Below are 26,541 nucleotides of genomic sequence, written 5' to 3'. Positions count from 1 at the left end.
TCCCTGCTCGGCCTTTTCAACTCGGCAACCCTGCAGAGTAAACAAGCATATCCGGCACCACTGCCGATTTCTTCCCACTTGACTGTTTCGGATCCCCAACTGCTGGCATGCGTTTTCGACATCCTACCGTTGCCCTACAGCTGCTCCAAGCGCTCCAAGTTTGACGAACCGATTAAGAAGATTGCAACCTGGCCTCGGAGTCAAGGAGGAGACAATCTCTCCCTCCCAGATCATCTAGTCGTGTTCGAGCAGACGCTGTGGAGGCTGTTTCTGGTCATCATCCAGTCAAACTGGATGAATCTGTTCGAGGTGACCAAGAACATGGGAGCAGGAGGACTTGTTGAATGCGTATTGGATCGGCTATATCCTCCCAGGTCGCACTTGATAGCCTCAAAGCTCGAGGCTAGGAGGTCAAGCCTCAGCAAGCGTGTCAGATGGAGTTATGATGCCGCCCAAGACCCGTTTGCTGCTGGAGCAGCCTCTCGGTCGGGAGCTGCTGTGGACAAGAGGCAGACATCATTCCTCCCTGCCGCCGATGGGGTATTGCGGAAGATCTTATTCAAAGTGTTACGGAGACTGTTGGAAGCGGGAGTGCATCCGCGATTGAGTTTCAGACTCTTCAAACAGCTCCGCCGGGAAAACAACATTGCCTTGGCTCTGCCGATCCGCAGGAGACCAGGCAAATCAGGTCAGGATTCAAGTGGCAATTCCACTCCAAGCGTATCGGGCCAGTCACCGTCTGGTCACGCTCGAACCAGGAGTAGGAAACTGGACCAACCTATTTTACAAATAAACCTGAACGACTTGTCGATCGGGGGAGAGACAGCTGGACAGCTCGATGACGAGATGCTTGAAGCCGTTAGCCATGGTATGGGGAAAAGATGGCCTGACCTCTTTGGTTTCAATGGCGATGGCGGTCGGTTGGCCTTGACCGGGCTACAACAGTGGCCGACCAGAGAAAGCGGGTTCTATTTCATGGTGAGACGCCAGACCCAGATACCAACATAGCATTCACACGCACACGCCGCTGATATATCATATTCAGGCTTGGATCTACATCGAGCAATTATGCGCTCCCGTTGTGCTATTACATGCATCTGAAGGCTCTAAAACTGTCTTGAGGATCAGGATACTGCCCGATTCTCAGGTCGCAGTCCTCGCGATGGACAGGACCGAGAAACATGCTCAGGGTACCGAGCCGCATGAAGTCGTCTTTTCCGGCAGTGATAATATGGTACCGCATCAAGGCTGGGTTCACATAGCCATCGGAGGTAGAGTGCCGCCCTCAACAGCCACAAACGGCAGCGGGCCTGAGGTCAAACTAGTTATCAATGGTAAACGGTGCGGTCGACCTTTGAAATGTGACTACCCCAACCCATCGAAAGGAGCTAGTATGGAATGTTCTATTGGCCAGGAACGGGATCCGCAAGAGCCTATACTCGCAGGAGATGCTATATATCGTGGCTTAGAAGGCAGTCTTTGGTATCTAGGCCAGTCGACCCTATTCCGTGAATACATCGGAGACGATCTGGGTTTACTGTTTCATCATTTGGTAAGCCATATCGAATCTTTATTCCTTTGAGCAACGACGCCGAACCAACTCTCTCTTTGATCACAGGGGCCTCGATATCAAGGCAATTTCCAGGAGCCGCTTGGGAGATTCTTGACCTGTAAGTATAGGTGCTTTCCGAATCGTAACTCGGTATCTGATATGCATGAGGCGTTCGACCATAATTACAGACGAAGGTGCCACGTCGCTCAACATATATCTCTCGCAGCTAGCGAAGGTGACGCGACAAGGGGTCCGGACCACTCTGCCTTCAAATTCGTATCTCATCCGGGGCATCAAGCAGGGTCGAGTGATATCGGAGGACACGATACTCTTCTCTCTAGGTGCCCAGAATGTGGTCAGGTCTTCGCATCGTAAACTTGAGTCGAGCGAAGCCACCAAATATCAAGTGATGAATGCAGCCGCGCCGACGGTAGCGAAAGGCCTCGCATCCGCATCAGGCCGGGCGAACGTTTCAGACGGCGTCTTCTGGATGCGTGGTTCGTCTTTGGATCAAGCTTTCAACATAGCTGGCGGACCTCCTGCCGCACTTCACTTGGTCGAGTTAGCAAACAGTTCCAATCAATTGCAGCTCGCGATTTCTATATTGTTCAATACTGTCAAAGAAGACTGGGCGGCTTCGGAAGAGATCGAGAAAATGCGTGAGTTCAGGTCTTTGACACAATGTTTCAAGATCTGAGTCATATCCTGCTCTGCATAGACGGCTACGATTGCTTGGCAGGACTGCTGCGCAATAAGATGCAGGACCATGTTACGCTTTCAGTCTTGAGAACAATTTTTATGTCAATAGGGATTGACTTCGACAAGCCGGAAACAGCTACCATCCTCAATTCAGGGGCATACAGGGCACTCGCGCTGCGACTCGATCTTTGGTCTCGCGCGAGCACGGACGTTGTCGAACTCTTCTGCCGACAATTCCAACATCTACTCGTGGATTCGAAATTCAAGAGATACAATATACTGAAATGTTTCAGGAAGATTGGCATCACTCGAATGTTGATGTATGCGCTCAAAGCGAATACTTTTGACTCGGCTGCGGTACCGAGGATTGTCGGTGCGTCAGATCAATTGTGCTCCTGTCTGGGCTATGCCCATGTTGATAGTTGTTCTACACCAGACGCCGCCAAGACTATCTTTGCTGTCCACTGGTCTTCTGATGACTCGTAAGCGAGCATTCGCGAAGTTGGGGATCGAGCGCTGACAGCAGAAACGCGGGGCAATGGCAGCATCAAGCCATTATTTGCTTACTTGATATCGACCCTATGTCCTGGTAAGTGCGATGAGGGCTGCCGTCTGACTTCGAGGGAGGAACTTAAGTCTGAGGAACAATCGTCACTCTAGCTGGGCAAACAACGCCACTTGACTTTGGTATCACTCTCCCGGACCAACCCACTCAATCGCAAGCTCCTGCAGCGATGCTTCTGGAGGCCGTTTCCGAGCTCTGTCACGACGACGCTCGGTCGAATAAGCTGCAAAGCTCACTGCCTGTACACCGCGTGCTGGTCATCCTCCTATCCAACAACCCAGCCAGATATGTCGTCCGACCTTGCCTCGACATGATTACTACCATGCTCTGTTCGGCATCCGGGGAATCCTTCCGAGGGAAATTTGACGGAGAAGGTGGCTTTGCTCTGTTGGATTCCGTTTTGCCCGGTCTCTGGAACGAGCAGATACAAACTCGAGGTACGCGTTTACTGATTCGAGAACGATGCGAAGCGGCAGCCCACTAACGAAGCCTGGCGCTCTAGTCATCGCATGTGTTAAATTTCGCCAAGGCGACAAACGACCCAATGGCAGACTATTCCCGTGCGTCATGTATGCACTGAGTCGACTTTTGAACGACTCTTTCGACAACATTTGGCAAAGATCTGGAAAGAGACCAAGGTCTGCACGGACAGAGACAGCAGATGGTCTCGCAGTCGCGTTTGGCTCTTCACCATGTCTGCCTGCGCTCACATCCAGTACGTGAACAGATACCGCTCGATCTGTTCTCATAAGTTGACATAGCTACAGTCGATACCAGTGATGCCAAGCCACGAGAAGAGTTGAACAAGCTGCTTCGGGACATCGCCAGCCTTCTGCAGAGTGACCCAGATCTTTTCACGAACCAATTATTGGAGGACCTCATCCCTAGCGTAGCAGAATTCATATCTCTGAGCGCAACGCTAGAAGATGGTACGGGCTCAGCTTTGGAGCAGCGGAAAGATGTTCTGGACAATCTCGCTTGGGCCCTGTCCTTGATGCAAGATCTGTCGGACCTTCCGCCGGTTTTACAGGAGCAGGCAAGTTATATGAGACAAACGCCAACATGCATCCGTTCTTCTGCTGATCTGAGATAGAACGTTAGTTGGAAGCTTTGCGAGAACAAGTCAAAGCAACATCGGGCACAGAAATGTTGTCAAGCTCGCTTCTTTCCAGCTCGGCGGCTTCGATCAAGTCCTCGAAATCTTTCCTTTCCTCAAACTCATCCAATCGGCTCGCACCGAAACGCTTGACCAGGCGACCCACCACTGGCGAGAAGAAGCGGAGCTACATTTCGCGCAAGATACCCCTAATTCGTCGCCTCACAGGCGATGCGAGGCCCTCGGAAAGCAAAGACAAGAACAACGTCTGGAAGCAATCGATCATCGCAGCAGAATCGACAAAGTATGCGAAGACTACGCTCGATAAGTAAGTCCGACAGGGGTCAGGCCGAAAGAGGTGTTGCCGGAGCTGATCGCCTTTTGGCATCCTTCAGCAAGGAATACTGGAAGCGTGTTGAGAATGACGACTGGCCTAAACAGCGTGCCATCAGTACATCGGATGGTGGACTATGGCCTGAGCCGAACGAGAATGTTCAGTGGCGCCTCGACGGCTCCGAAGGACCCTTGCGAAAGAGGTAGATAATCAGCTGGTCTTTGCCAAAGATGTCATATCCTGTATCTGACTTGGTTTTCTGATAGGATGAAGCTTGAGCGTGTGGTACAGCAACGAACGGAGAAGGTCAATGCGCCACCCACGCGCTCGTTTCGTACGGCCGTGCCACGTGAGGATGAACTCAGCTCGGCAGCATCCCATATGGGGCAGCCTCAAGGGGACGACCCGTTTGCAGCTCAGATGGGTGAGGCCACGAGGCGCCCTTCAGTCGACGGCGAGCGAATGGACAGCGATCTTCAAACAGCACCTTTGCCCATAGAGAGTGTGGATGACGAACTGGCAGACGAGAACGGCGGCGACAGCAAGCAGCGTCGAATCGAGAACGCTTTGCAGACGGGCGATACCATCGAGGATTGTTTCGTAGGTCATAAAAGCGTTGACTCGTCCTTTTCGCGTACTGATGATTCTACTTCGATTGCGCTTACAGAATATCTCCCGTGCCATTGGGGTTGACGGTGCACGTAAGTGTCGTGCCTGTCTGCAGTAGAGTGAAACTCGTGCCATGAGGAAGACTAATTCGCCAGACTCTGCAGCCGGGCTTCTTATCCTGGGAAGAAAATGCATGTATGTTCTCGATGGACTGGTCAGGCTGGACACAGGAGAGGTGGTCGGTAGCGAGGAAGCGCCGCGCGACATGTTCAGCATCCCATCGGGAAAGATAGCCGAAGCCCAGACCAACGAAATGGAGACGTCCAGATGGTAGGTCACACATCGAAACTCACTGTCCATCTGATGGCTGACCAAGTATGTGATCCGGCGGGCCATCTTAGGACGTATGCGGAAGTCGTGGAATCGAACAAGAGATCTTTTTTGTTCAGGGACGTGGCGATAGAATTTTTCTTTGCCGATAAGCGCAACTTCCTAGTCGTTTTCCGAAACAAGAAGGAGAGGCAAGCTGCTCTGCATCGGCTAGGAAGCAAGAATGACCCGAATACAATGAAACAATCAGCAATAGGCAACTTGATCTTGGATACGGTGGCCAAGGCAATAGACCGGGCTTCGCTAGAGCTCGATGGCTATACGCGCCAATGGCAAAATCGCCAACTAAGCAATGTGAGCTCGGTCGTTCGATAAGCTTCAAGCGACTTGACCTGAAGCTACTTCGATACAGTTTGCGTACCTCCAGATTTTGAACCAGTATGCAAACCGGACACCAAATGGTAAATCCGAACTGCTTCATCAACACTTTTTTTTCTTACCACATGGGCTAATATACCTTTCTCTAGACGTGACACAGTATCCAGTATTTCCCTGGATCCTGAAAGATTACTCTTCCGAGATCTTGAATCTGTCAAACCCCAATTCCTTCCGCGATCTTTCGCTACCGATGGGTGCTTTGACAGAAGCTCGTCGCCAGGCTGCTATTGAGCGATATCAACAGAGTGGAATGGCTGGAGATAAGCCATTCCACTTCGGAACACATTATAGCTCATCGATGATCACCTGCTCGTTCTTGATTCGGCTCGAGCCTTTTACGGACATGTTTCTTACGCTACAGGCAAGTATCGTTTCTTGCGATCTTCACGATACTGGGGCAATACTCACCAAAGAGGCGGTTGAGCAGGGAGGCAATTTTGATCTAGCAGATAGACTGTTCTCGAGCATTCCCAAGGCTTGGAGTTCGGCATCAGAGGAGAATCGAGGGGACGTTCGTGAACTCATCCCGGAATTCTTTTACAGTGAGTTCAGCTCAGCACCGATTCGCCTTCGCTACCGCAGCTAAAGACGCTGTCTCCTCCTCAAGGCCCTTTGTTCCTGGACAATATCAACCGTCTAGATATGGGCAGGAAGCAAATCTCAAACGAAGAGGTCGACTCGGTGGACTTGCCTGGCTGGGCGCTAGATGATCCTCTGCTGTTCATCCACCGTCATCGCGAGGTCGGTCGACTTGCTCCTGGGTTCGCAACAATGACTTTGACAGCGACTGAGTCTTATTTTCGCAGGCTCTAGAATCAGACTACGTCTCCCGCCACTTGCCCTCGTGGATCGACCTGACGTTCGGTTGCAAGCAGCACGATGAAGCTTCGTACACTTGCTTTCACCCGTTGAGCTACAAAGATGCCGTCGGTCAGTCTCATCACATAGTGCGAAAGGTCTTCTGCAGCTCAAACTATTTGATCACTAGATTTGGACGCTATCAGTGATGAGGGCGAGCGCGCTGCCTCCGTAGGGATTATCCATAACTTCGGGCAGACCCCTCATCAAATTTTCGCTCTCGGTCATCCTCACCGTTTCCTGAATGGGGTCTCATCTTCGCTGCCAATCGGTCAACGATTCGGAGTAGATGAGCACTTTGCTGTGCTGATTCGAAGCGCGCTGCCTGTGGCTGAATCGTCAGCACCAGGGTACGACATCTGTCATGCTCCGACTCCGGAAGTACCTCCGGTTATGGCACCGCACGGCCGGGTCTTTCATCCTGACATCCCTGCGTGCTCCCTTCGTTACGGCTTTTCGGATCAATCGATCCGTGGATATTTCGGAATGACTAGAGTTAGTGTCGGCTAAGCGAGACACCGTCAATTGGCTACTGATGACTACTTGACACACAGGTCATGTGTGTTGCGGAACAATCGCCGGCAGTTGAGGCTGTCTTTGTGTCAGCAACGCGCTTCGTCACAGCGACTCCCGAAGGCGTACTCAAAGTATGGCGCATCAAAGGCGGTAGCGCTGTTTCGGTATGGACAGATACTTCGAGGATGATGCCAATCGCAGTTCTTCGAGGTCATGAGGACGTGGTAAACCGCCTCACCGCCAGTTCAGCATGGAGTGTTCTCATCAGTTCTAGCGAGGATGGATCTGCTATTGTGTGGGATACCAACCGGTTCAAATTCGTGCGACGGCTCGTCGTCGAACCGTCTGAACCCGTTAGATTCGCGGCGGTAGACGACGCAACGGTATGTGTGTATGATGGTTGGGCCGAGAACTCTCAAGAGCTGAAGTTCGTTTCTCTTGCAGGGTCACATCGCACTGCTTTGCGACAGCCATATACACCTGTTCACCCTGAACGGGGCTCACATAGCTTCTGCTAGTACGCCGATGGCCCCGATACAAAATTATAGCATGAGCGGAAACGCGACAACGCCGCAAACCGATTTCAATGGCGGCATCTCCTTTTACGAGCAAGAGTTCTCAAAGCACGGTCCCTTGTTCGCGGTGGGCTACGGGAACAGTGTCGCGCTGTGGCGCCTCGTTCCGGGCGTCGTCGGAGAACCTCCTTGGTCCCTTCACGAGGTAAAGAGGCTGAATGGCCCGAATGACGATATCGGCCCTGTTACAGCCGTCAATTTCATGGGGTGAGTGCTCAGTGGGTGCGAGTCGCAAAGGAGTGACCTCGTTAATTTCCTGTGGGTTTTCCAGGGACAATCTGTATGCCTGCTTTGCAAAGAGCAAGACGGACGCCAAGAGCAAAGCTACGATGTATCAATGGTCACTACCCGAGGGAGGAGCCAGAAACGTATCGGACACTGCAGTTTCTGCATGCATGGCGGGATGCGGCAGATCGTTCGGACTTCTTGGTAAGCTTTGACTGGCGCGAGAAGGATGCTCAGCAGGAATCCTCACCGTCGAACAACCTTTATAGAACCGCGAAGGTACTGCGGAGGATGTGGGGGCTGTTTCTGCTCTGCGGATGCCGTTCATATCACCGGGTTCAACTTGCGATACTGTCCGGGCTGCCGGGTCGTCCTGGCATTGGCCGTTGATGTGATCGGTGGTCCTGGCAGTCGTCGAGGCTCTGTGGCGGCGTCCAGCTCGAGAAGAAGCTCGGTTCAGCCGTTGGGCGTATACTCGAGAAGAGGATCTCTGATAGGATGAGAGGACGTAGAGCGTAAAGTCTACATGCATAAACTTGGTTGTACTTGAATACAGTTGTACAGCGAGTCCAAAAGATCGATGATACACAATCGAGCCATGGGTACAAACTCTTCAATTCAATCCCCAGCGAGACAAGCCTCCCAGAGACTGTTGCTCCTGCTCCTTCCGTGCCGCACTATCGGCCAATAACTTTGCCAAGCCCGATTTCTTCTTCTTCCTGCCTGTCGTCCCCTTCGGTACGCCTCCAACAGGTGTAGCAGACCTAGACGATGGCGTCGAGGTGGATGGCAGAGATGATGGAGAAGTAGGAGGAAGAGGAGAGCTCGCTGGTGTTGGATCGGATATTGGGATATGAGCCAGCGATGGCGACGCTTGCAGGAGGTTGGGCGTGAGCGGCTTGGCAGGGCTCGAGTGGTCTAGCTCCACCTCTACAGGGACGACCGAAGACGGCGTCAAGTCCAGAACATCGCTCGCCCTTTCAGGATTGACTTGTCCGGCGCCCGACCGCGTTCGCCTGGCAGCCGATCTCGCTGAGGGGAAGCTAGCGACGACCTCGCTCTTCGATCCTTTCGATTTGAAGGCGGTGCCACATATACTGCATTTCCCCTTCAGGACGTTTTTCTGAGCCAAAGACGGTTTGCTCGGACCTGCCTCGGCGTTGGTCCCGAGCACGTCCGACCCATCTGCCAGGCTATTCTTTATCCTCTTTTCCTTCGGTGCAGACTTCTTCTTTCTCTGTCCGCGGACGAGCTTCCAGCCGTAGCCATCCCTCAAATTGCCGCAGGTGGAACAACACCAGCCTCGAGTGCTCTCCGATGGTAGATCCGAAAGCAGCCGAACCCGAGCTCGATAAAGGGCTGCTAATTGAGGGCTGGCTTGTTGAGCCACGCTGGATGCTTGTTGTAGCAATGCCAATTGAGCAGAGTCCTTGCTCGTCGGAACGGTCGGAGGATCGAGCATAGACATGTCTTGCCAAGGGGTGTATTACGACCACAAGTTGCAAATTGCAAGATGATATGTATTTGAGGTGTTTATCCTGACGCTGATGGTCGATCTTGCTTGCTTACAGATTGTCCATAATTCCATAACCATGCATCATTCAGATCGCCCTCTTTTGTTTTCTTTGTGCTCTCGGCTCGAATCAGAATCGAATTTGCTTCCGATTACGGCTCCGTGAGTTGGCGTCGCCAACAGCGACGATCTAGAAGTTGGAGATGGAAAGAACGATTATCTCATTTCAACCTGCGATACAACGGGTGGATAAAGTTGCTACCCATTTACCGTGGCAAGGGCAAGGATTGACAGCGGCCGCCAGACATGGCAGTGGCAAAAGCGCAGCGGCCTTCCTGATACAAGCCAGACCGATGCGTCTTGATGCATTCAACAGCCGGTCCTGACCGAGTCCGCCTGTATTCCAAGGGTATGGCTCCTGAAGACGGTCACCTTGTTCGACCCTACCTCGTACTCTACCCATCAAGGTTAGTCGCTGGGAAGGCGCTGTCGCTTCGGGTCGTTGCCAGATTGGTAGAACCGCCTGCTCCTGGAGGATTCAACGCGGAAACAGTCGCGATACCTATGCAGTCGAGCAAAGAGAACGTAGAACAAATATCCACTTGCATGGCCAAGAGGTTCTAATCTATCACGGATAACCATCGTTATTATAGCCATAAACACGAAACAAGAAGTAAAGAACAAGAGAACTATCATTAGAGCTCATTATCGTCGTCATCATCGGAATTACTGAACAGCTTCTTCGCTTTCCTCTTCGCCTCTTCCTTCGCCGCGACTATCTTCTCCCTTTCCCTGTGCCGAGCCGACTTGCTGGCCGATGCAACCACCTCCACTGTTTCTGTCGCATCTTTTGCCTGTAAGGCTGACCCAGCCGGTTGAGGCTCGTTGGCGCCAGCGAGCTGAAACTCGGGTCGGCCCGTGTGCAGACCCGTGCTCTGCCTAGCGCGCTTGGCGTTCTGCGGGTTACGCAGAACCTTGTTGTTGTTGAACGGGCGATGTAGCTGAATAACAGTGGAGGAGCCGCCCTGGGTCCTCTGAATGTCCGACAAGGGAGCTTGGCTATACACGAGGCCAGGTGAAGAGTTTCGGTTGGCTATTGAGGGAGTAGGGCGGGAGGGAGATGATGCGACAGGCGCGAGATCGGAATCTATGGGAGGTCGAGCGTGTTGTCCCTCCAATCCAGCGCGGTTCGCCTCTTGTGAGCGAGGCAGAGGTACACTAGCCTGGGGTGGAGGATGAAACGCGGAATCATCGTCGAAACTGTTATCAACCCAGTCCGCCAGCACTCCCTCGCGTCGCGCCGAGGTCCTTTCCTCAGTGTCAATAGGCAGCCTCCTCTCTGCGCCTCCGAGACTGTAACCCTGCCTCCTTCTCGGCGCGGTCTGTCTGGCGTCGGCTTGTGATGACAGTGATGCTAGGGGTGACCCCGCCAGAGGTCGAGCGAAATCCGTATGCCTTCTCCTCGGGTCTTTCCCAAGCATCGATTGATGCGTCCGTGAACCTTCTGGAACCGGCGTGCCATACCTCATCCTCGCCATTGCTGACGACGTTGGCTGAACTGATATCCTTCTGATTTCAGGCTGTCGTCCATCGTGGCTGTACCTCGCGTCTTGTCCCCAGTTGGGCAAAGACCGACGCTCCTGGTTCGAAATCGATCTCGAGCGGTAATACGCCGGTGCAACTTCAGACCGACGCATGTCTCGAGGATAAAACTGGCGAGGCGGTCCGGCAGTAGCGTATGACCTCCTCCTATTGATAGGCTCGTACTCGGGTTCGTCCGGTATAAGAACCCATCGATATCCCTCCGGCCTAGACGCAGGGCCAGCGCTAGGTCGAGCACCTTCGTAGCCTATGTGTCCCGACCCAAAGTCGACTCTGTTATCTATGGGAACGTCCATATCACCGTCTAGATCTTCGTCCAGAAGGCTTGCTCCCCTCCAACCCATTTCATCCTCGTCCATAGCGCTTCCATCATCCCGATTCCTGTCATAATAGTTGTCCCGATCCCGAAGCTGATGCTGATATGGATCCTCGTAATCTTCCTGCATGAACCCACCGTCCTGCATAGCAAATTCCCCATCTTCTACCTTCAATGGCTCTGCGATACCCCGCTCGTTGACACGGAGTATCGTCCCTGGCGGTAAATCAGGTACAAGGACCGAGATCGAACGTTCTCGTCTCTCGCGTTCCGCTGGGCGGAAAGGCAAACTCGAGCGGGGTCGAGGCGGCATATGGGATGAGAGCGAGTGTTGTTGATCAGCCGGGTAATCGTCTGGTAGGTTTTGCTGTTGCTGGGGCGAGTAATGGGAACCAGTATGTATCGATTGTCTCCGTCCGCTCTCGGATTGAAAGGGCGACGAATGCCTTCCCAGCTGGGCCTCTTGCTCGCCCTGAACTGAGAATCTCGTCCGCCTCCTCCCGCCCTGCGTCGTCTGCACACCCGCATTCAAGTCCGACGATCCCTCCCGTCGTTCTTGCTTGAAAGGGGGTTCTAGCCCTACGTCCATCTCTTGTGTGCCCAGTCGCTGCGTACCGGAGGTGGCTGAGGCCAGCTCCCTGCCCCCGTTCAGAGTCCTCTTCAGGCGCTTGAGCCGGTCCGCATCCCCTTCAGCCTCTTTTTCCGGTCTCTCACTAAGAGTACGTTTAGCTGGCCGACCAACAGTAACCGGTGTCGGCTGGATATTGCTGACGGATCGCTTCTCCGTAGTGCTCGTCATCTGCACTTCACGCTGCTTGCCCTTGTCAACCCTAGGGATACGTCGATCGACGTCCAGCTCGACGTCCATATCCATCTCGTCATCCATCCGACGGTCTCGAGCATCATTCTTTGCTGAATCCGCTTGCCGAGGCTCTGGTCGCGTTGGCATTACTTTCGACACCTGCACTTGCGCCTGTGATGCCGAGTCCGCCTGCGAACCCGCCGCTATTTCCTCTGCCCGCTGGATCACCTCGTTCACCCATCTTTGCAACCTACTGGCCATCCTATGTATAGAAGGGCTCTGGCCCAAAGCGGTCCGGTCGAATTTGCTGCATCGCGAGAGACAACCAGGTTGTAGAGTCAGTCGAGCATGTTTGTTTTCCAAATGGGAAAGTTAGTATCAAAGTGAAATGCGAGGTTCGAACATAGCCAGAAATGGACTCACCCGGTCTCCAACCATACCTCGTAAACCCGCTCGTACCTCTCATAAACCTCTGATTTCAAGAAATCCCATTCTTCCGCACTCGTCTTGTGTTGGTACAGATGAGGCTTGGTCGCCGATGAGGCTGATCCCGCATCCACGGTGCCATTCTTATCCATGTCAAGGCTGGGAAGTGTGGTGGTACTACCGTCGCTTGCATGCAGAGTGGACGGAGGGAGCAAGAGTCGTTTCATAGCCGTCTTGAACCGGCTTTCTAGGGAGTCTTGGACCGCACGGGGTCGGTGGGTGGTCGTACCCGTTCTTGCGTCGGGTTTTGAGGAAGAGGCTAGGTGGATCAAGAGGGATGCGCAGTGCTATAGAGTTGGTAAGGTACCGGGAAAGCGTATACCAACGTAGGTGCTATAGTCAGTACAGCTGGGCGATACACGTACCACCGAGGTAGCGAAATCCCAAGAGATAAAACAGCTCGAAGTACAGTCGCTACTCACCGTCATCCGCATCATTCCGACCAAAGACCCCCAAGTATCCCTCTTCTTCCCCCTCTTTTCGCCATCCACCTTTTGCAGCCTGTCCATCCTCTCATCCTCGATCTGTACCTGAGCCAACAAGTCCAAAGTCGACTCTAACAGAGCTAGGGGGATCGGGGAATGGATGGCGAGCAGTGATCCCGAGGCGGTATGTGAGCGGGAGGTGGAGAGGTGGTCGAGGATGGGGAGGAGCTCTTCGGTCGTCAACGCGAGCGGAGCTGGGTCGGAGGGATCCATCGTTGTGAGATCCAGATTGTCAGTAGGTGTTCAAGAAGAGAGGTGCACCATGTCTGGCACAGGTACCGTTGGTAGTCGTCGTGGCCCTGCGGTCGAACAGGCCGAAGGTCGACATCGTGCATCATGCATCAAGAGCTCGAACTCGTCATGATCGCTCGTTCGCGGGACAAAGAGCGAAGGGAGGGGAACGCGTTCGCAACGATGCCGTATTGAATTGCCGTAACGGTAACATCACGTGATCTGGCAGCCCGAGCAAGTGGTTTATCCGGATCACGAGCAGCAGCAGATATCGGCGGATCCGGAGGGAATCGACCCCTATGGATATTGTCACACAACCTCGGCTCTGGCTCTGGCCCTGCCTGTAATCATGATCCTGTCAAATATCTTGCCGCCGGGCACTGTCTATGATCGCATGACGGTCCGATTAGTGACCTAGATGGGAGGGGGTATTGCCGAGGATGAACGTCGCCCCTGCCTTCGGACGTGAATCTGCTTCCGACCAACTTCATATCACGTCGGGCGATTCGAGGCTGCCGAACAGCTGCTTCATCATCATATCGCTCACCAAGTTGCAAGCTAGAGCCTGATCCTAGGCAGTGATAGACTTCAAGGCGGATCGAGATATAGTTCACCTGGAACATCGAGCAGCAGCGGCCTGGAGAATGTCGGAATCTCCCCATTCGTCAGAGGTACATAGGGACGAGCCGCCTAGGAAACGAGTCAAGTTGGCATGTCAGGCTTGTCAAGTGGGTCGATCGCGATTCTTTAGCTACGATGATCGGGAAACAGCGGTTGATAGATGATTCTCTTTTCAATTGTAATCTATCAGAAAAAGAGGACGAAATGCGATGGAGGTGAGCCAAGACGCTGCAGGAGGACGCTTTTGCTATGTTCACCGAGCTGACCTCTCCTTGCGATTTCAGCTAGTCCGAGGTGTGGAGCATGCGAAAGCCAAGAGTGCGTTACATGCATGCTCTCCCATGAGATCTCGCATATACAAGAGCTTAAGAGGTGGATCTCGCTTCTTTTAACAGCTTCGAATGCAACTATGTCGAATCCGGTGTCAAACGGTGAGCTATAAACATCCCCTCTTAGCAGCTTCTTCACTGACATTGACTCGTTTCGCCGGAACAGCGGACCACCGAAAGGGTTCCGACCGAGAGTCCGGACAGCTACAAACTCAGCATCTTTGGATGATCCACCTTTCCCTCAGCCTCCTACGGCTTCCTCGTCCACCTCTCATCTATTAAAATCCCCCAAAGGGCCGTCTAGGACCAGATATTCGGACAACGACCCGGACGCTTTCGAATCAGCAGCAGGTTCATCAACCCGGACGCGACCTGACAGACATCAAAACAGAGGTCCGGAGGATGCTCAACAGGCCGAACAGGAGAAGGAGAGGTTCGGACCGGGGACGAAGATTGGCCAGGGGATCGCGCATGAGCCGAGATCGAGAGGTGTGCCCGGATTGACGGCGGCTGGACAAGAGTACTTGTTGACGATATACTGGACGCATATTCATGTGAGTCGAGAGAGTCTGCAGGCGGGTGGACGGTCGTGAAAACGCTGGCTGATGGCGCATTTGGCTCGTTACCAGAACATCTGGCCGCTCATCTACAAACCCCTCTTTGTACCCTCTCAAACACACCCAGCGTTACTGTATAGTATGCTATCCATCGCCAGCGTCATCTCCGTACCCATCAACTCCGCCACACCCTCGCTTCCCACTGCAGACACCCTCTTCCAGACGGCTCTCCATCACATACACAAGCTCACGACCATCACCCCGTCTCATGCTTATCACCTGGCCGGAGGAGGGAAACGGTCCCACATCTTTCTGTGCCAGGCGTATGTTCTCATGAGCTTGCGACAGACCCGGATGGGTGACAAGGCGTCGGCATACCTTTACGCTAGCATGGCGAGCGGGATGTGCCTCGAGTTGGGGTTGCATAGGAGGGTTGGGTGGGGATCGGGGGCGACGGGGAAAAAGCAGAGTCAAGTGAGTTCGACTCGCAGAGTGCTAGAATCACGCTGAAGATTACGAGGCTCTTAACGAGACAATTCCACTTTGCAGGCGGACGAGGAGCTCCGTTCACGCGTCTGGTGGTGTTGCTACATTCTCGACAAGGTCTTGGCAGAAGAGACCGGAAGACCTGTCCTCCTTCATGCAAGGCGTTCCACGACCCCCCTGCCCGCCTCGGCAGAAGCGGACGAATACGAATTATGGCCACCACCGTCGGCTTCTGCTTTCTTGCCTTCGAGGTCGCTGAATCGGGAAAGGTATGAGGACGGGACAAAGTCGGATCGGTATGGCTCGGCGACGGTCTTCGAACCCGCTCAGGGTCGGTTATTGAGCGCCTTTCAGACGACTTGCAAGCTCGGGGTAATCGTCGAAGAAATTCTCGACCTCGACGAAGAAGGACCTCGGTACGAGCGGTCTACGGGAACGGGGAAGGATGAAGAGGAAGAGTTTCAGAAGAAGAGCATGGAGTCGGCTTTGAGGAAAAAGGACGCGTTAGCGAAAGCGCTGGAGGACTGGTATGCGGATTTGCCTGACCAGTTGAACGTGGATGTGTCGATACCACGGCCGGCTCCTACGCATCTGATCGTCAATCTAGCGGTGAGTTTAGTCTAGAATTTGACGACGCTTTTGACCTTTCACTAAACAGCCTCATCGTCGTCCCAACGACAGTGGTATCACTCTGCTGTAATCTTGCTACACTCGCGCTTCATCTCCCTGAAGCCCGACCCGAATCCGACGACCGGGGCGAGCCAGACGGGACTTTATGGGGAATGTCATCTGCTCTGTGCCAATGCGGCGGAATCGATCGTCGCGCTGGTGCAGGTATTGGAGAGAAACAAGCTGTTGGAGCAGATCAGTAGTGATGTGATCCATATGCTGAGTCAGGCCGCATTGGTGAGTGGCCGTCTTGCACTTCGATCGAGTCATATGCTTACGCTTCTCTGTGTTTTTGATAGTTCCATGGTACGAGTCTTGAATTGTCGCATATACCGGTTACTGGGCGCTGATTGCCTCCCTCACTTCTAGCCTACAATTCGTCCTTACCAGACGTCGGAATGGCTAACCGGGCCAAACTGAACTTTTCACAATGTTGTTTGTGGATGAGGGATTTGAGCAGATCTTGGCCGCCAGCGAGTTCTCATAGGATCTTCTTCGAAGGCTGTAGGTCCTGCCGACATTGTGGTTCGCGAGCCCTGAAACGAAAATTGATCGGCGTCTCCCACCGACAGTGATCCAAGGAGGACTCGAATTGTCGGAAAACACGACCAATACACAACAACCTCAATTGGTCAGGTCAGATCCGCCTGTATCAGTAGGCCACCGAAACTCGATTGGAGGCGATGTCACTCTAGCTCCAGCCGCGCCTACGCTAGCGCCGTCAGCTTCGATCGACTTTCTCACCTCGTCCGACAGCAACAATACGGCTCAGGGCAGTGATCACGCTGCCGTCGCCGCTGCTGCACTCGCACAGGCTCAGGAAGGGATTCGACTTGCAGATCAGACCGCTCAAAATTCCTGGCCGTCGGATCTACTCCAACTACCCTCAGCCTACTGGAACGATGCGTTACCCAATGCTACGATGGATCTGCAGGGTCAAGACTATGTCGACTTCAGTCCAGCAACCGGATTCAGTGACATTTCCTTCAACAGCTTTCACGCCACCCCAGAGATGGCAAGGACGAATGGAACGTTTCCGAGGCAAAAGACGCCCAATACCACGCTGGCCCCGCTGCAAGGATTCGACTTTGATAATCCGGGTCAGGATACCGAAGCGAGTAATTTCCTGGTATCATGGATGCTGGGAGCTCTGGGTCGGCAGTAATTGTTCCAAACAACAACAAATCAGCGTTTGTCAAGTGTGTTCATGAGCCTGGACCCTATCGATTTGTCCACGCTGTCATGTCCGCTGGGCTGCTGTACGATATGAGTCGGGCGCTATATCAGGAGAGTAGAGGATGATTCAACCGGCAGCAGAATTTGCCTCCGATCAGATATCATTGCGATCAGCGATCATGGACATGAGTTCATGAGTTATGAATGAATTTGTTGCTCCTTCGCACGATGTATTCACTTGCGAATCAGTCAGATCGAATACTGATAACGGACCATGGCTATCTCTTTATACTCTCACTAGCTCGCTCGCCCCTTTCCTAAACCGTAGAAATCCGGAACACGAAAGCCTAGCCGGTAGTTCAACGGGACTAGGCGATGGCCATCATGGTAGAGCCGTACGAAGCAGAAGAGCAATTTGAGGGCGATGACCTCTATGACACCCTGTCCTCGGAACAGATCAACGACACTCATTTGGGATCTTCGCCTGTAAAGTCGAGTTCGTCGGCATTACTTGACTCTGGGGTCGAGGACTTTGTATTTGCAACTCAAGCAAGCATAGAGGAAGACTTGACACGACCGGGATCAGCTTCACCTAGTCTAACCTCCCGGGTTCGGGCACGCAAATCGACAGCAAAGTTTAAACCTCCCATTGCTAGTCAAATTGGGAAAACTCAGTCCAATATGCGCAATAGCCCGGATCATCAGACCTCATCCCCTCCATTCTCAATTCTCGAAGACGCTCCGCCATCGCAACGAGCAGGAGGTTCGAGGCGGGTCACTCCTCCTTCGCCATCTAGACACCCTTATAAAGGCCTGGAGCTGCCGACTTCTCCATCTAAGAAGAGATCCACACCTAAGCCACTTGTAACAACACAAAAGTCAACTTTCGTTGAAGGCTCAAGACCGGCCAGAAACACTCGGAAAACGAAATGGAGTGCTCAATTACCTAAGGATATGGTCATCGATTTGACTCTAGAGGAGATGCTCGGTCCTCTGGTAGCTGAAGCAGGGCCAAGCCGTGCAATACCGCCTATCGAGCCAAAGGTGGAGCCGAAACAAACCCAACCCGTTGAACCTGCGCCTGTCATCGAGCTGTCCCAAGAGCAACGCAAGGTCCTGAACCTCGTTCTGTCAGGGTAAGGGTTTGTCTCCTCAGCGTAAGAAGTAGCAGTGCTTAACAAACGTCTTGATGATGATTTAGCGAGAGTCTCTTCTTCACGGGGTCGGCTGGTAAGATGAATTCGACCGTAATGGGATGACTGCGCTGATGAGCAAGACATGCAGGTACGGGGAAGAGTGTGCTCTTAAGGGAAATCATCAAACACCTTTCTGCAATCGACGTGGAAGACGCGGAAGGCAAAAAAGTGAAAAAGAAAGTCGGTGAGTAGATCTAACATCGAAGTCTACCATGTCTGAGCTCACTCTTGTGGCCATCATAGCTATCACTGCGTCCACAGGAATTGCAGGTGTGAATATCGGAGGACAAACATTGCATTCGTGGTAATTTGATCTGGATACGACGATCTCCGGAAAGCAGCTAAAGCCTGGTAAGGCAGGGCGGGTCTAGGTTTAGCAGTAGATGACGTTCAGACATGTGCGAATCGGGTCATCCGGCAAGACAAGGAGAAGAAGATCGGGCGGGCCGATCCAAATCTAGAAACCCCTTTGGATCGATGGCTCAAGACTGATGTGCTTATTGTTGACGAAAGTACGTCAAATCACGATTAAGACAGTTGTGAACTGATGGTCAGCTGACGAAATGACCTTTTAGTGAGTATGATCGATGGGCGGCTTTGGGACAAGCTAGAGTCGGTCGGAAGGGTTCTCAGAAAAGACACTCGCCCATTCGGCGGTATACAGCTTGTTCTCTGTGGAGAGTACGTATCTTGTCGGACGTTTCTCTCTGGCTATATACTCAATCTGCGTAAGCGGCAATTCTAGCTTCTTTCAACTTCCGCCTGTTCCCGACAGACACGACAAGAGTAGCGTGTTTGCGTTCGAAGCACAGTCATGGCCGCAATGCGTGCCTCGAATAATCAAACTGAAACAAGTATTCCGCCAGTCCAATCAAAGTGGGTTTATCTCCGAGTAGTGAAGAATGGTAGATGACTGATACGCCTCCGGTCAGGATTCGTGGACATGCTCACTGAAGCCCGGCTAGGCCAACTTTCGGGCAAGAGTATTCGGGGTTTCGCATGTCTGGCACGACCTATCAAATACGAAGACGGCATCAATGCTACGGAATTGGTGAGATGATGGGTTCTGAAATCCGGTTGCAGCTTTGCGTCTGATGATTTCAAATTGCTCAGTTTCCCACTAAGAGACAGTCGGATCTGGCAAATGAATCGCAGCTCAAGCGGCTCGGGGGTGAAACCCGCATGTTTGTCAGGTCAGTCTGAATCAGGCGTTAAGCGAAGGGTCATCGGCTGAAGCAGAATGGACTCTAAAGCATCGACAAAGAAGGGTGAGGTCAGCCGCCTATGACAAGTCTGGCAGTTTGCTAATGACATCCACTTCTGACGCAGTATCAAGCCGAACGGCGACTCGTTTTCCCACCAGGAAGCTGTTTTTGTGCTCGATAAGCATTCCAGAGCACCCGCCGTTCTCGACTTGCGTATTGGCGCCCAGGTCATGTTGATCGTGAACATGCCCAACGATGGTTTATGCAACGGCTCCGTGTGAGCCTTATCTGGCCGAAATATCGTCAGCGAATAGAGCTAACGCTGCATCACCTTTTCGCAGGGGAAAAGTAGTCGCATTTGAAACAGTCTTGGGTAGGTCCGGTCGCCGCTACTACCGGCTAACTATCGCTGATATTACGCTTCGCAGAGGAACGGCAGCGTATACAAGAAGAGCTGGCAAAGGAACAAGCAAAGCAGAAAGCCGAGGAATCGAGCAAATCTACAGTAAGCGGCTTTTTTACAAGTTTGCCTTCGGATTGATATGAGCTTACTAGACACTGTCGCTGTAGACACATGGCTTCGCAAAACAAGCGAGTGAAGCACTATTGAACGTCCTCGCCCAGGTCACGGAAGCCAAACCTGGCCCTCCTGAAAAGGCGGTCATCGGAAAGACCTACCGCCACGATGCGGATTTGGCCAAGAACAAATGGCCTATTGTAGAAGTGAGCTCTATCGATCGTCCGCGACGGCTGCAACGAAACAACTGAACAATCTCGTCGGTATCCCATTCTGCCAGTTCACGACCGGGCAACGAAAGATGATGATCCCGGTAGACTTTGACGTCAACAGCCAGAAAGGCGTACTCGAAGCCAAACGCATTCAGGTACCCCTGATTCTCGCCTGGGCTTTATCCATTCACAAGGGTAAGGTGGCGACTTCGGGTTGTTTTCGGCCACGATGTGTCTGATTCTGCGGCTTTTTCCTTTCCAGCTCAAGGTATCACTCTTCCTAGGTTAAAGGTCGATCTAGCCAAGACGTTTGAAAAGGGTCAAGCTTATGTCGCCTTGTCGTAAGCCGAGCCTAAGCTGATCTGGTGCTTGCTCCAATCCCGCTCATTTGCCAAATTGCTCCTTTCAGACGAGCGACATCCCTAGAAACGCTCGAAGTGAACAACTTCCGAGCAGCGAGCGTCCTCGCACATCCGAAAGTGATTGAATGGGCGAAATGCCTAGAAGAGGTCTAAGACGAGAAGGAGGTCCCCCAGAATCTATACCAAGCCGCACGTTCGCATTACCCCCTCTACTGTATCACCGCAGAAGTGAAAGCATGTCTGAGCCAAGGGCTCTCTATCCGTTGTACATCTGATGTAATATGGGATGATACTGTCGTTTGACCTTCGAGGTCGAGTTATACAACCGTGGTCCGGAAGGGAATACAGAGGTAGGTGCATCGAGAAAAGGGCCGGATACTGGATCGTCTAAGTGATGGTATGGATTGTCGAGGGGAGGATTGTTTTTTCCAGAGCATCCGGGGTTCTACTTCTTTCCTCCCTTGGGTCGCTTGTTCTCGCTAAAGATAGGAAACGCGAAAAGCAAAGATCAACGATCATTCTAAAACCTTGCATATTATGCATTAAAGGAGAAGATAGGAGATCAGAACCCGGACTCACTATCCCTCCTCGGCGGCTCCTCGCATGATGGTCAACTTTCCAGCTGATGCGGCGGCAATCATCTGTTGCTCGATCGAGTTGTTGATCTTGGCGCTCATTTTCTGTACAAAGCGATCGTAATTTATGTGTCAGCACTTTGTCGTTCACATAGATCACGAGATTTGCTAGGAGTAAGAAATAGAGCAGGAGGAATGCAGGACCGACCTTGTGCTGAGTAGCCTGTCGGACCGTCTGCTTGTTCTTCGGTGCGATCGCCCTCAACCCCTTCTTCTTGTCCGCCACCTTCTTCTTGCCGCCCGAAGACTGTTTGGCGGCGTTGAGCTTGGACTTTCCTTGAGGCATGATGAACTTCTCGATGGAGTGTTAGAGAGGAATGAGCTGAACTAAGTGATCGAGTGGAGTGGGAGGGTTGGGGCAGCAATGTAGACACAGATAGCGGCGATGTACAAAGGTGGAGGACCGGAAATCTCGAGTCGCGCTCTCTTTCACGTGATGTTATAATATTCAATCGCGTAATCATGCCGGCATGCTGAAACTGGCCATCGTCAGACCCTCTCAAAGACGATAAGAATACGAAACGCACCAGGCGCACAGGTTGCAGGCATTGCAGGTTGACCATGTGGACGTACAGTATAGCCAAGGTGCCAAGCCGAATACGCATACCTCATACCGAAGCACGGGGATCATCCGTTGGATGAACGCGGAGGTCGAATTCAAGGGGACTGTTCGTCAGCCTAGAGATGCACGGCTCGGTCGCGTCGGCGCTGAAATCCCTGAAACTCTTGGTTCTGCCGAATCTTTTATTTTTCACGGCGCGGACACAAGTCGAGCCTGCTATGTCCGAGAAATCATATCTTGAACAAGAGCCAGGGTTCGATGCAGTGATATCCACTTCGCCACCCACCATCCTATCTCAGGGCACGAGGTGAAAGGCAGCTGTCTTTGGTCACAGGCGGCATCAGCAGATTTTGCCGGGCATGAGGTGCACGTTCCACCTCCGTGTTCTCTAGTCGTTTCGGCTCATGGAAGGGAGGTGCAAGCGAAAGAATTCGGTTTCAGATGATCGACACGCAGCGTGACCCGCCCGCGATCCTTTGGGTGGATCTGATGATGATGGGAAAGATAGAGTTTGGCAGGGCGGAAGCGAAATGACGAAAGGAATCCGCGTGGCGTGATGGGTGGCGTGGCGCGACGCGGCCCCCGAGATACGCACCGAAGCCCCCGGGGAGACGGGGAACGGCGGTGTCCGGAGGAAATGAAGGGGATCATGGTTATCGAGAGCTTCCTCCGTCCTGTGTCTCCTGTGTCAACAATCCCCATCCCATCCACCCAAAGCAGAAAAAGTATATATACCAAGCCTCAGCCACGTCGCCCACTTTGATATTCATCAACTCGTACTTCATCGATCTTCATCTGCAAATACCGATTACCTATCTTGCCGGATACCCACCTGCACATACCCCATCAGGTGAGTCGCTAACCGACCTGATCCACCGAGTGACATCCGGACTGATCATCAACATTCTACCCTACCCTTACCGGCCATTCCATCCTCCTCCCCTTGACCTGAATGATCATCGCGCACTATACTGGAACCGTCCTTTGTTTGCTTCTTCCATAACCGAAACCGCTCGCATCGTATCCATCCACCCCGGATCGGCTCACCCGCCTGCGCTTCCTACTTGTGACCTGAATCCTGGATTCGATCAACCACCTGGCCGAACGTCCAATGCCGTCCTGGATCATCGCCGTCGACGCGACCACCTATCTTTTGTCTCCCCTGCCCTCTCCTCTTCTTCGCACTCCACCTCGAAAAGTTCTCCACCTAGACCCCTCGAATTCGAACCGGCCAGAGTTACCGGAAAAACAAACACTCCCCCACCGCAACCAGCATATATCCCCAGTATATGTTTAGCAACAGCCTCTGCTCTCCCCACAACGTAAGTACCGCCCTCTCGAAAAGGTATATAATCAGCTCTTCCTCTGACCTTTGATCCTTTTCCAACCTCAATAGACTCACCGAGGCATCAAGCACTGTGCCGCGCCTCCCTTGAATAGAAACTAAATCCCCTCTCACCACCGTACAACTATCTATCAACTATCTCCCGCCCCACCCTTCTTTCCTTCCATACACACATATCCAATCAACCTCTCAACATGTCCCCCATCGCGATCCCCAACCACGCGACCTCTTCCCCTATTCAAGGTGCCTCGGATGGTCTCCCCCCTGTCCACCCTACTGCTGCCAGGTCGTTGCCTGGCGGGCTGATCAGGGTCCAGGATGAACAGAGTACCAAGTACGATGACGTTCAGGGCGAGATCAGGAGTGTTTACACCGACCGTGGATGCGATGTCAAGAGTGAGTTCCGGCCGAAGAGGAAGTGAAGTGAAGTTCGTTGAGACTGACAAGGTTTGCGTTTGTGTCTATGTCCTATGTAGAATCGCTCGACGGAAGGCTCGTCGTCGAGAAGACCGAGCAAAAGTACGAGTTCAAGACTGATACCAAGGTCGGCAAGGTCGGGTAAGTCGAAACACGCGTCCGGTAACATTGGCATGGTCCTCGAGCTTACCCTCTTAATCCGCGCCCCAGTCTGATGTTGGTCGGTATCGGTGGTAACAACGGTACGACCGTCGCCGCTACCATCCTCGCCAACAAGCACAACATCTCCTGGTCCACCAAGCTCGGCCCCATCCAGCCCAACTACATCGGATCCCTCGTCCGGGCCTCCACGGTCAGGATCGGTGCCGATGCCGAGACCGGCAAGGACGTCAACGTTCCCATCTACGACATGCTCCCTATGGTCCACCCCAACGACCTCTGTCTGGGTGGATGGGACATCTCCGGTATGCCCATGGACCAGGCTATGGCCCGTGCTCAGGTGCTCGACTATGACCTCCAACGCCAAGTCGCTCCCTTGATGAAAGAGATGGGCGCTCCCCTCCCCTCGATCTATTACCCAGACTTTATCGCTGCCAACCAGGAAGACCGAGCGGACAACGTCATCCCTGGGGAGAACAAGTGGGAACACGTCCAGAGGATCAGGAAGGACATTGCCAATTTCAAGAGGAGCAACGGGTTGGACAAGGTCGTCGTCCTCTGGACGGCCAACACCGAGAGGTATTCCGAGTTGATCGACGGGGTCAACGATACCGCAGACAACCTCTTGAGTGAGTGCGAGGCCTGAACTTCACGCTTTTACACAGACTTCCGGCATCAACCTGACATGTCTCACGACTTTACCTAGACGCCGTTCAAAACTCGCACGAAGAGGTCTCGCCTTCGACCGTCTTTGCGATCGCCGCCATTCTCGATGGACACCCTTACATTAACGGATCGCCCTCGAACACTTTTGTTCCGGGTTGCATCGAGTTGGCTGAGCGTCATCAGAGTTTCATCGCCGGTGATGACTTCAAGTGTGAGTCGCATGTCATCATGGACCCATTTAGTCTAGCATAGGATATCTACTGATCGATTACCTCGATGATCCGTCTTCCGTTTACATAGCTGGCCAGACCAAGTTCAAGTCGGTCGTCACCGAGTTCCTCGTTAACGCCGGTATCAAGCCCCTCTCGATCGCCTCGTACAACCATCTCGGTAACAACGACGGCAAGAACTTGTCCTCCCAACGGCAGTTCCGATCGAAGGAGATCTCCAAGTCTTCAGTCGTCGACGACATGGTCGCTGCCAACAACTTGTTGTACGCGCCGGCCAAGAAGGGCGAGAAGAAGGGTGAACACCCGGATCACTTGGTCGTCATCAAGTACGCGCCTGCTGTCGGGGACGACAAGAGGGCTTTGGACGAGTATTACTCGGAGTTGTTGATGGGTGGAAGGAACACTTTGTCGGTGTTCAACATTTGCGAGGTGAGTCTGGCAGGGAAACCCATTGCTGAATTAGACGCAGGAGACTGATCTTGATGTCGCTTTCTCCCCGCTAGGACTCGCTCTTGGCCACGCCCTTGATTCTCGACTTGACCATCCTCGCCGAGCTGATGACGCGTATCACCTACCGTCCCCTTCAAGCCGAGTCAACGAGCGTCAAGGACGTCCCCTCGGAAAAGGAAGTCCCCTTCCAACCCCTCTACCCCGTCCTCTCGTTGCTCTCGTACATGCTCAAGGCCCCGCTCGTCAAGCCCGGTGACGACGTCGTCAACTCGCTCAACAGGCAGAGGCAGGGACTCGAGGCCTTCATGAAGGCTTGTCTCGGTCTCGAGATGGGCGGCGGGGATCTCTTGTTGAAGACGAGGACTTGGTGATCGGGTCGCCGCTTCCGGTCTTGGTGTGGAAAAAAACGGACTCTTCCTTCTTTGATATCTCTTTTAAAAAAAACCACTAAATCCCTCCCCCTCCTTCGGGTTTGGAAGGGCACTAAACATTCGAAAAATCTTGCCAACGTTAAATGACAAAATGCCCCGGCTTTGTAGACTCTTTTTAGAATACTCTTGCGTTTATCACATCCGATGTCTATCCCTTGCTTATGACCGACCTCTCCCTTAGGGCCTCGTTGCGGAAGCCATTTCTTACCGAATAAGGGAGATTGCAGTATGGAGGTTGTCTGTGCGTGCTGCCACCCAGTGTCGTTGATCACCTAGGCTCGCCTCGGACGGGAAAGAAGCAATCCAGAGACTCACCTGCGGGGATGCAGGGAGGGCCTTGCTGCAGTACTGTAAAGACCGCAATCATGTTGACTTGCATTCAGCGAAATTTTATCCGTTTTTGCAACAATGTGGGAAGTATCATGGAACCGATAGTTGGTCCATGGCCGCCATTCTTCCGCACTACGTGGTCCAGCGGCTAGCAAGTTCAAAGGCTTTTTCGCCAGGTATTTGAGCCGCAGAAAAGTGCGTGTACGATCACCCTGACCTGGTTGTTATGGACTGTGAAGATTTCGAGTACGTTCATCCTGTATTCCAATTGGCAATCTTAGCTCACCACACGATACGTCTCTGGCACGGGTTTATTTCTCTCTACTGGTAGTCGCGGCCCTCTTGGTGAGGAGGATATGTTCACTCAATGGGAATGAGACGCTACAACAGAGAAGGCCCGAGCTGAAGCTCACGCGGTACGTTCCGGATAAGTTCTATAAGGATTTCCTAGCCTTCTGCGGGGCATGCGTACCATTTGAGAGTGGGGCCTACCTGTAAAAGTGGCGACGGCTGCCCAGCCCATCTCAGTCGACGGCACGTATTTCAACATCTCGGCCAAGATGGCGTATCAGCCTGACCTGACCTGGCTCTAAGATAATACGATACGAGCTTCATAAGGTATAGGGTCTCATCAAAGCTCGATTTTGCCTAGGTCGCGAGGGTGCAATCCGCTTGACCATTTGTCTGTAGATCTCCTTTGATCTGTGTCTGTCGCAAGGTCGATGGCGTTGATGTGGCATCGATGTTGGCATTG

General features: G+C 52.9%; 9 protein-coding genes across 9 annotated transcripts; 6 read left to right on the top strand and 3 right to left on the bottom strand.

The window, feature by feature from the left end:
* Window positions 1-321: 321 nt before the first annotated feature.
* On the top strand, window positions 322-4,452 carry HD553DRAFT_274973 (uncharacterized protein; the record flags this gene model as incomplete). Its single annotated transcript, XM_046177884.1, has 11 exons — window positions 322-978; window positions 1,046-1,552; window positions 1,619-1,670; window positions 1,741-2,211; window positions 2,271-2,624; window positions 2,739-2,840; window positions 2,912-3,253; window positions 3,319-3,510; window positions 3,584-3,856; window positions 3,925-4,240; window positions 4,308-4,452. 11 exons carry the CDS (start codon window positions 322-324, stop codon window positions 4,450-4,452), a joined length of 3,411 nt encoding a protein of 1,136 aa, XP_046034735.1.
* A 61-nt stretch (window positions 4,453-4,513) lies between these two features.
* Window positions 4,514-8,299, top strand: HD553DRAFT_275067 (uncharacterized protein; the record flags this gene model as incomplete). The annotated part of the gene is made up of 14 exons (XM_046177889.1): window positions 4,514-4,846; window positions 4,914-4,947; window positions 5,020-5,185; window positions 5,257-5,539; window positions 5,598-5,646; window positions 5,713-5,988; window positions 6,055-6,165; window positions 6,231-6,364; window positions 6,430-6,553; window positions 6,612-6,976; window positions 7,036-7,380; window positions 7,442-7,779; window positions 7,844-8,001; window positions 8,067-8,299. 14 exons carry the CDS (start codon window positions 4,514-4,516, stop codon window positions 8,297-8,299), a joined length of 2,949 nt encoding a protein of 982 aa, XP_046034734.1.
* A 30-nt stretch (window positions 8,300-8,329) lies between these two features.
* HD553DRAFT_315607 (uncharacterized protein) lies at window positions 8,330-9,360 on the bottom strand. The gene has a single exon (XM_046180513.1). It carries the CDS (start codon window positions 9,263-9,265, stop codon window positions 8,411-8,413), a length of 855 nt encoding a protein of 284 aa, XP_046034733.1. The 5' UTR covers window positions 9,266-9,360; the 3' UTR covers window positions 8,330-8,410.
* A 563-nt stretch (window positions 9,361-9,923) lies between these two features.
* HD553DRAFT_351579 (uncharacterized protein) lies at window positions 9,924-13,297 on the bottom strand. Its single transcript, XM_046183624.1, has 3 exons — window positions 12,939-13,297; window positions 12,454-12,803; window positions 9,924-12,337 (listed from the first exon to the last, which is right to left on the bottom strand). The coding sequence occupies exons 1-3, from the start codon at window positions 13,212-13,214 to the stop codon at window positions 10,006-10,008; spliced, it is 2,958 nt and encodes a 985-aa protein (XP_046034732.1). The 5' UTR covers window positions 13,215-13,297; the 3' UTR covers window positions 9,924-10,005.
* A 492-nt stretch (window positions 13,298-13,789) lies between these two features.
* Window positions 13,790-17,276, top strand: HD553DRAFT_351578 (fungal-specific transcription factor domain-containing protein). Its single transcript, XM_046183623.1, has 11 exons — window positions 13,790-13,960; window positions 14,044-14,068; window positions 14,138-14,171; window positions 14,249-14,284; window positions 14,349-14,736; window positions 14,812-15,213; window positions 15,289-15,834; window positions 15,907-16,131; window positions 16,194-16,200; window positions 16,264-16,398; window positions 16,467-17,276. Exons 1-11 carry the CDS (start codon window positions 13,877-13,879, stop codon window positions 17,057-17,059), a joined length of 2,475 nt encoding a protein of 824 aa, XP_046034731.1. The 5' UTR covers window positions 13,790-13,876; the 3' UTR covers window positions 17,060-17,276.
* Window positions 17,277-17,289: 13 nt separating this feature from the next.
* HD553DRAFT_82153 (uncharacterized protein) lies at window positions 17,290-18,676 on the top strand. The gene is made up of 4 exons (XM_046184514.1): window positions 17,290-18,206; window positions 18,272-18,300; window positions 18,355-18,450; window positions 18,510-18,676. Exons 1-4 carry the CDS (start codon window positions 17,446-17,448, stop codon window positions 18,572-18,574), a joined length of 951 nt encoding a protein of 316 aa, XP_046034730.1. The 5' UTR covers window positions 17,290-17,445; the 3' UTR covers window positions 18,575-18,676.
* Window positions 18,677-19,012: 336 nt separating this feature from the next.
* HD553DRAFT_275183 (uncharacterized protein) lies at window positions 19,013-19,469 on the top strand (the record flags this gene model as incomplete). The annotated part of the gene is made up of 3 exons (XM_046177893.1): window positions 19,013-19,142; window positions 19,199-19,317; window positions 19,380-19,469. Coding segments are annotated over 3 exons (339 nt in total), but the record flags the coding sequence as incomplete, so codon positions are not given.
* A 1,395-nt stretch (window positions 19,470-20,864) lies between these two features.
* Window positions 20,865-21,522, bottom strand: HD553DRAFT_351576 (uncharacterized protein). The gene is made up of 3 exons (XM_046183622.1): window positions 21,346-21,522; window positions 21,142-21,242; window positions 20,865-21,041 (listed from the first exon to the last, which is right to left on the bottom strand). Exons 1-3 carry the CDS (start codon window positions 21,481-21,483, stop codon window positions 21,008-21,010), a joined length of 273 nt encoding a protein of 90 aa, XP_046034728.1. The 5' UTR covers window positions 21,484-21,522; the 3' UTR covers window positions 20,865-21,007.
* A 1,776-nt stretch (window positions 21,523-23,298) lies between these two features.
* On the top strand, window positions 23,299-25,397 carry HD553DRAFT_344193 (putative inositol-3-phosphate synthase; the record flags this gene model as incomplete). Its single annotated transcript, XM_046182960.1, has 6 exons — window positions 23,299-23,500; window positions 23,581-23,662; window positions 23,732-24,309; window positions 24,387-24,557; window positions 24,647-25,005; window positions 25,080-25,397. The coding sequence occupies 6 exons, from the start codon at window positions 23,299-23,301 to the stop codon at window positions 25,395-25,397; spliced, it is 1,710 nt and encodes a 569-aa protein (XP_046034727.1).
* Between the last annotated feature and the right edge of the window lie 1,144 nt (window positions 25,398-26,541).

This window comes from Filobasidium floriforme, assembly GCF_021052385.1.
Source record: "Filobasidium floriforme strain CBS 6241 chromosome Unknown HD553scaffold_18, whole genome shotgun sequence".
Classification (NCBI taxonomy): Eukaryota; Fungi; Basidiomycota; class Tremellomycetes; order Filobasidiales; family Filobasidiaceae; genus Filobasidium; species Filobasidium floriforme.
The sequence above is the reverse complement of the archived record's forward strand: the minus strand, read 5'-3'. Positions and strand labels throughout refer to the sequence as shown.

Coding starts and splice junctions, on each gene's coding strand:
- HD553DRAFT_315607 (XM_046180513.1), bottom strand. CDS start 9,265: ATGTCTATGCTCGATCCTCCGACCGTTCCGACGAGCAAGGACTCTGCT.
- HD553DRAFT_351579 (XM_046183624.1), bottom strand. CDS start 13,214: ATGGATCCCTCCGACCCAGCTCCGCTCGCGTTGACGACCGAAGAGCTC. Junction 12,804..12,938: donor TCGGAATGATGCGGATGACG/GTGAGTAGCGAC, acceptor CCAACTCTATAG/CACTGCGCATCCCTCTTGAT. Junction 12,338..12,453: donor GAGGTATGGTTGGAGACCGG/GTGAGTCCATTT, acceptor CTCGCGATGCAG/CAAATTCGACCGGACCGCTT.
- HD553DRAFT_351578 (XM_046183623.1), top strand. CDS start 13,877: ATGTCGGAATCTCCCCATTCGTCAGAGGTACATAGGGACGAGCCGCCT. Junction 13,961..14,043: donor TGGCATGTCAGGCTTGTCAA/GTGGGTCGATCG, acceptor GTAATCTATCAG/AAAAAGAGGACGAAATGCGA. Junction 15,214..15,288: donor CGGGGAAAAAGCAGAGTCAA/GTGAGTTCGACT, acceptor TCCACTTTGCAG/GCGGACGAGGAGCTCCGTTC.
- HD553DRAFT_82153 (XM_046184514.1), top strand. CDS start 17,446: ATGGCCATCATGGTAGAGCCGTACGAAGCAGAAGAGCAATTTGAGGGC. Junction 18,207..18,271: donor CTGAACCTCGTTCTGTCAGG/GTAAGGGTTTGT, acceptor ATGATGATTTAG/CGAGAGTCTCTTCTTCACGG. Junction 18,301..18,354: donor CTTCTTCACGGGGTCGGCTG/GTAAGATGAATT, acceptor CAAGACATGCAG/GTACGGGGAAGAGTGTGCTC.
- HD553DRAFT_351576 (XM_046183622.1), bottom strand. CDS start 21,483: ATGCCTCAAGGAAAGTCCAAGCTCAACGCCGCCAAACAGTCTTCGGGC. Junction 21,243..21,345: donor GACAGGCTACTCAGCACAAG/GTCGGTCCTGCA, acceptor CGCTTTGTACAG/AAAATGAGCGCCAAGATCAA. Junction 21,042..21,141: donor GGAGCCGCCGAGGAGGGATA/GTGAGTCCGGGT, acceptor TCCTATCTTTAG/CGAGAACAAGCGACCCAAGG.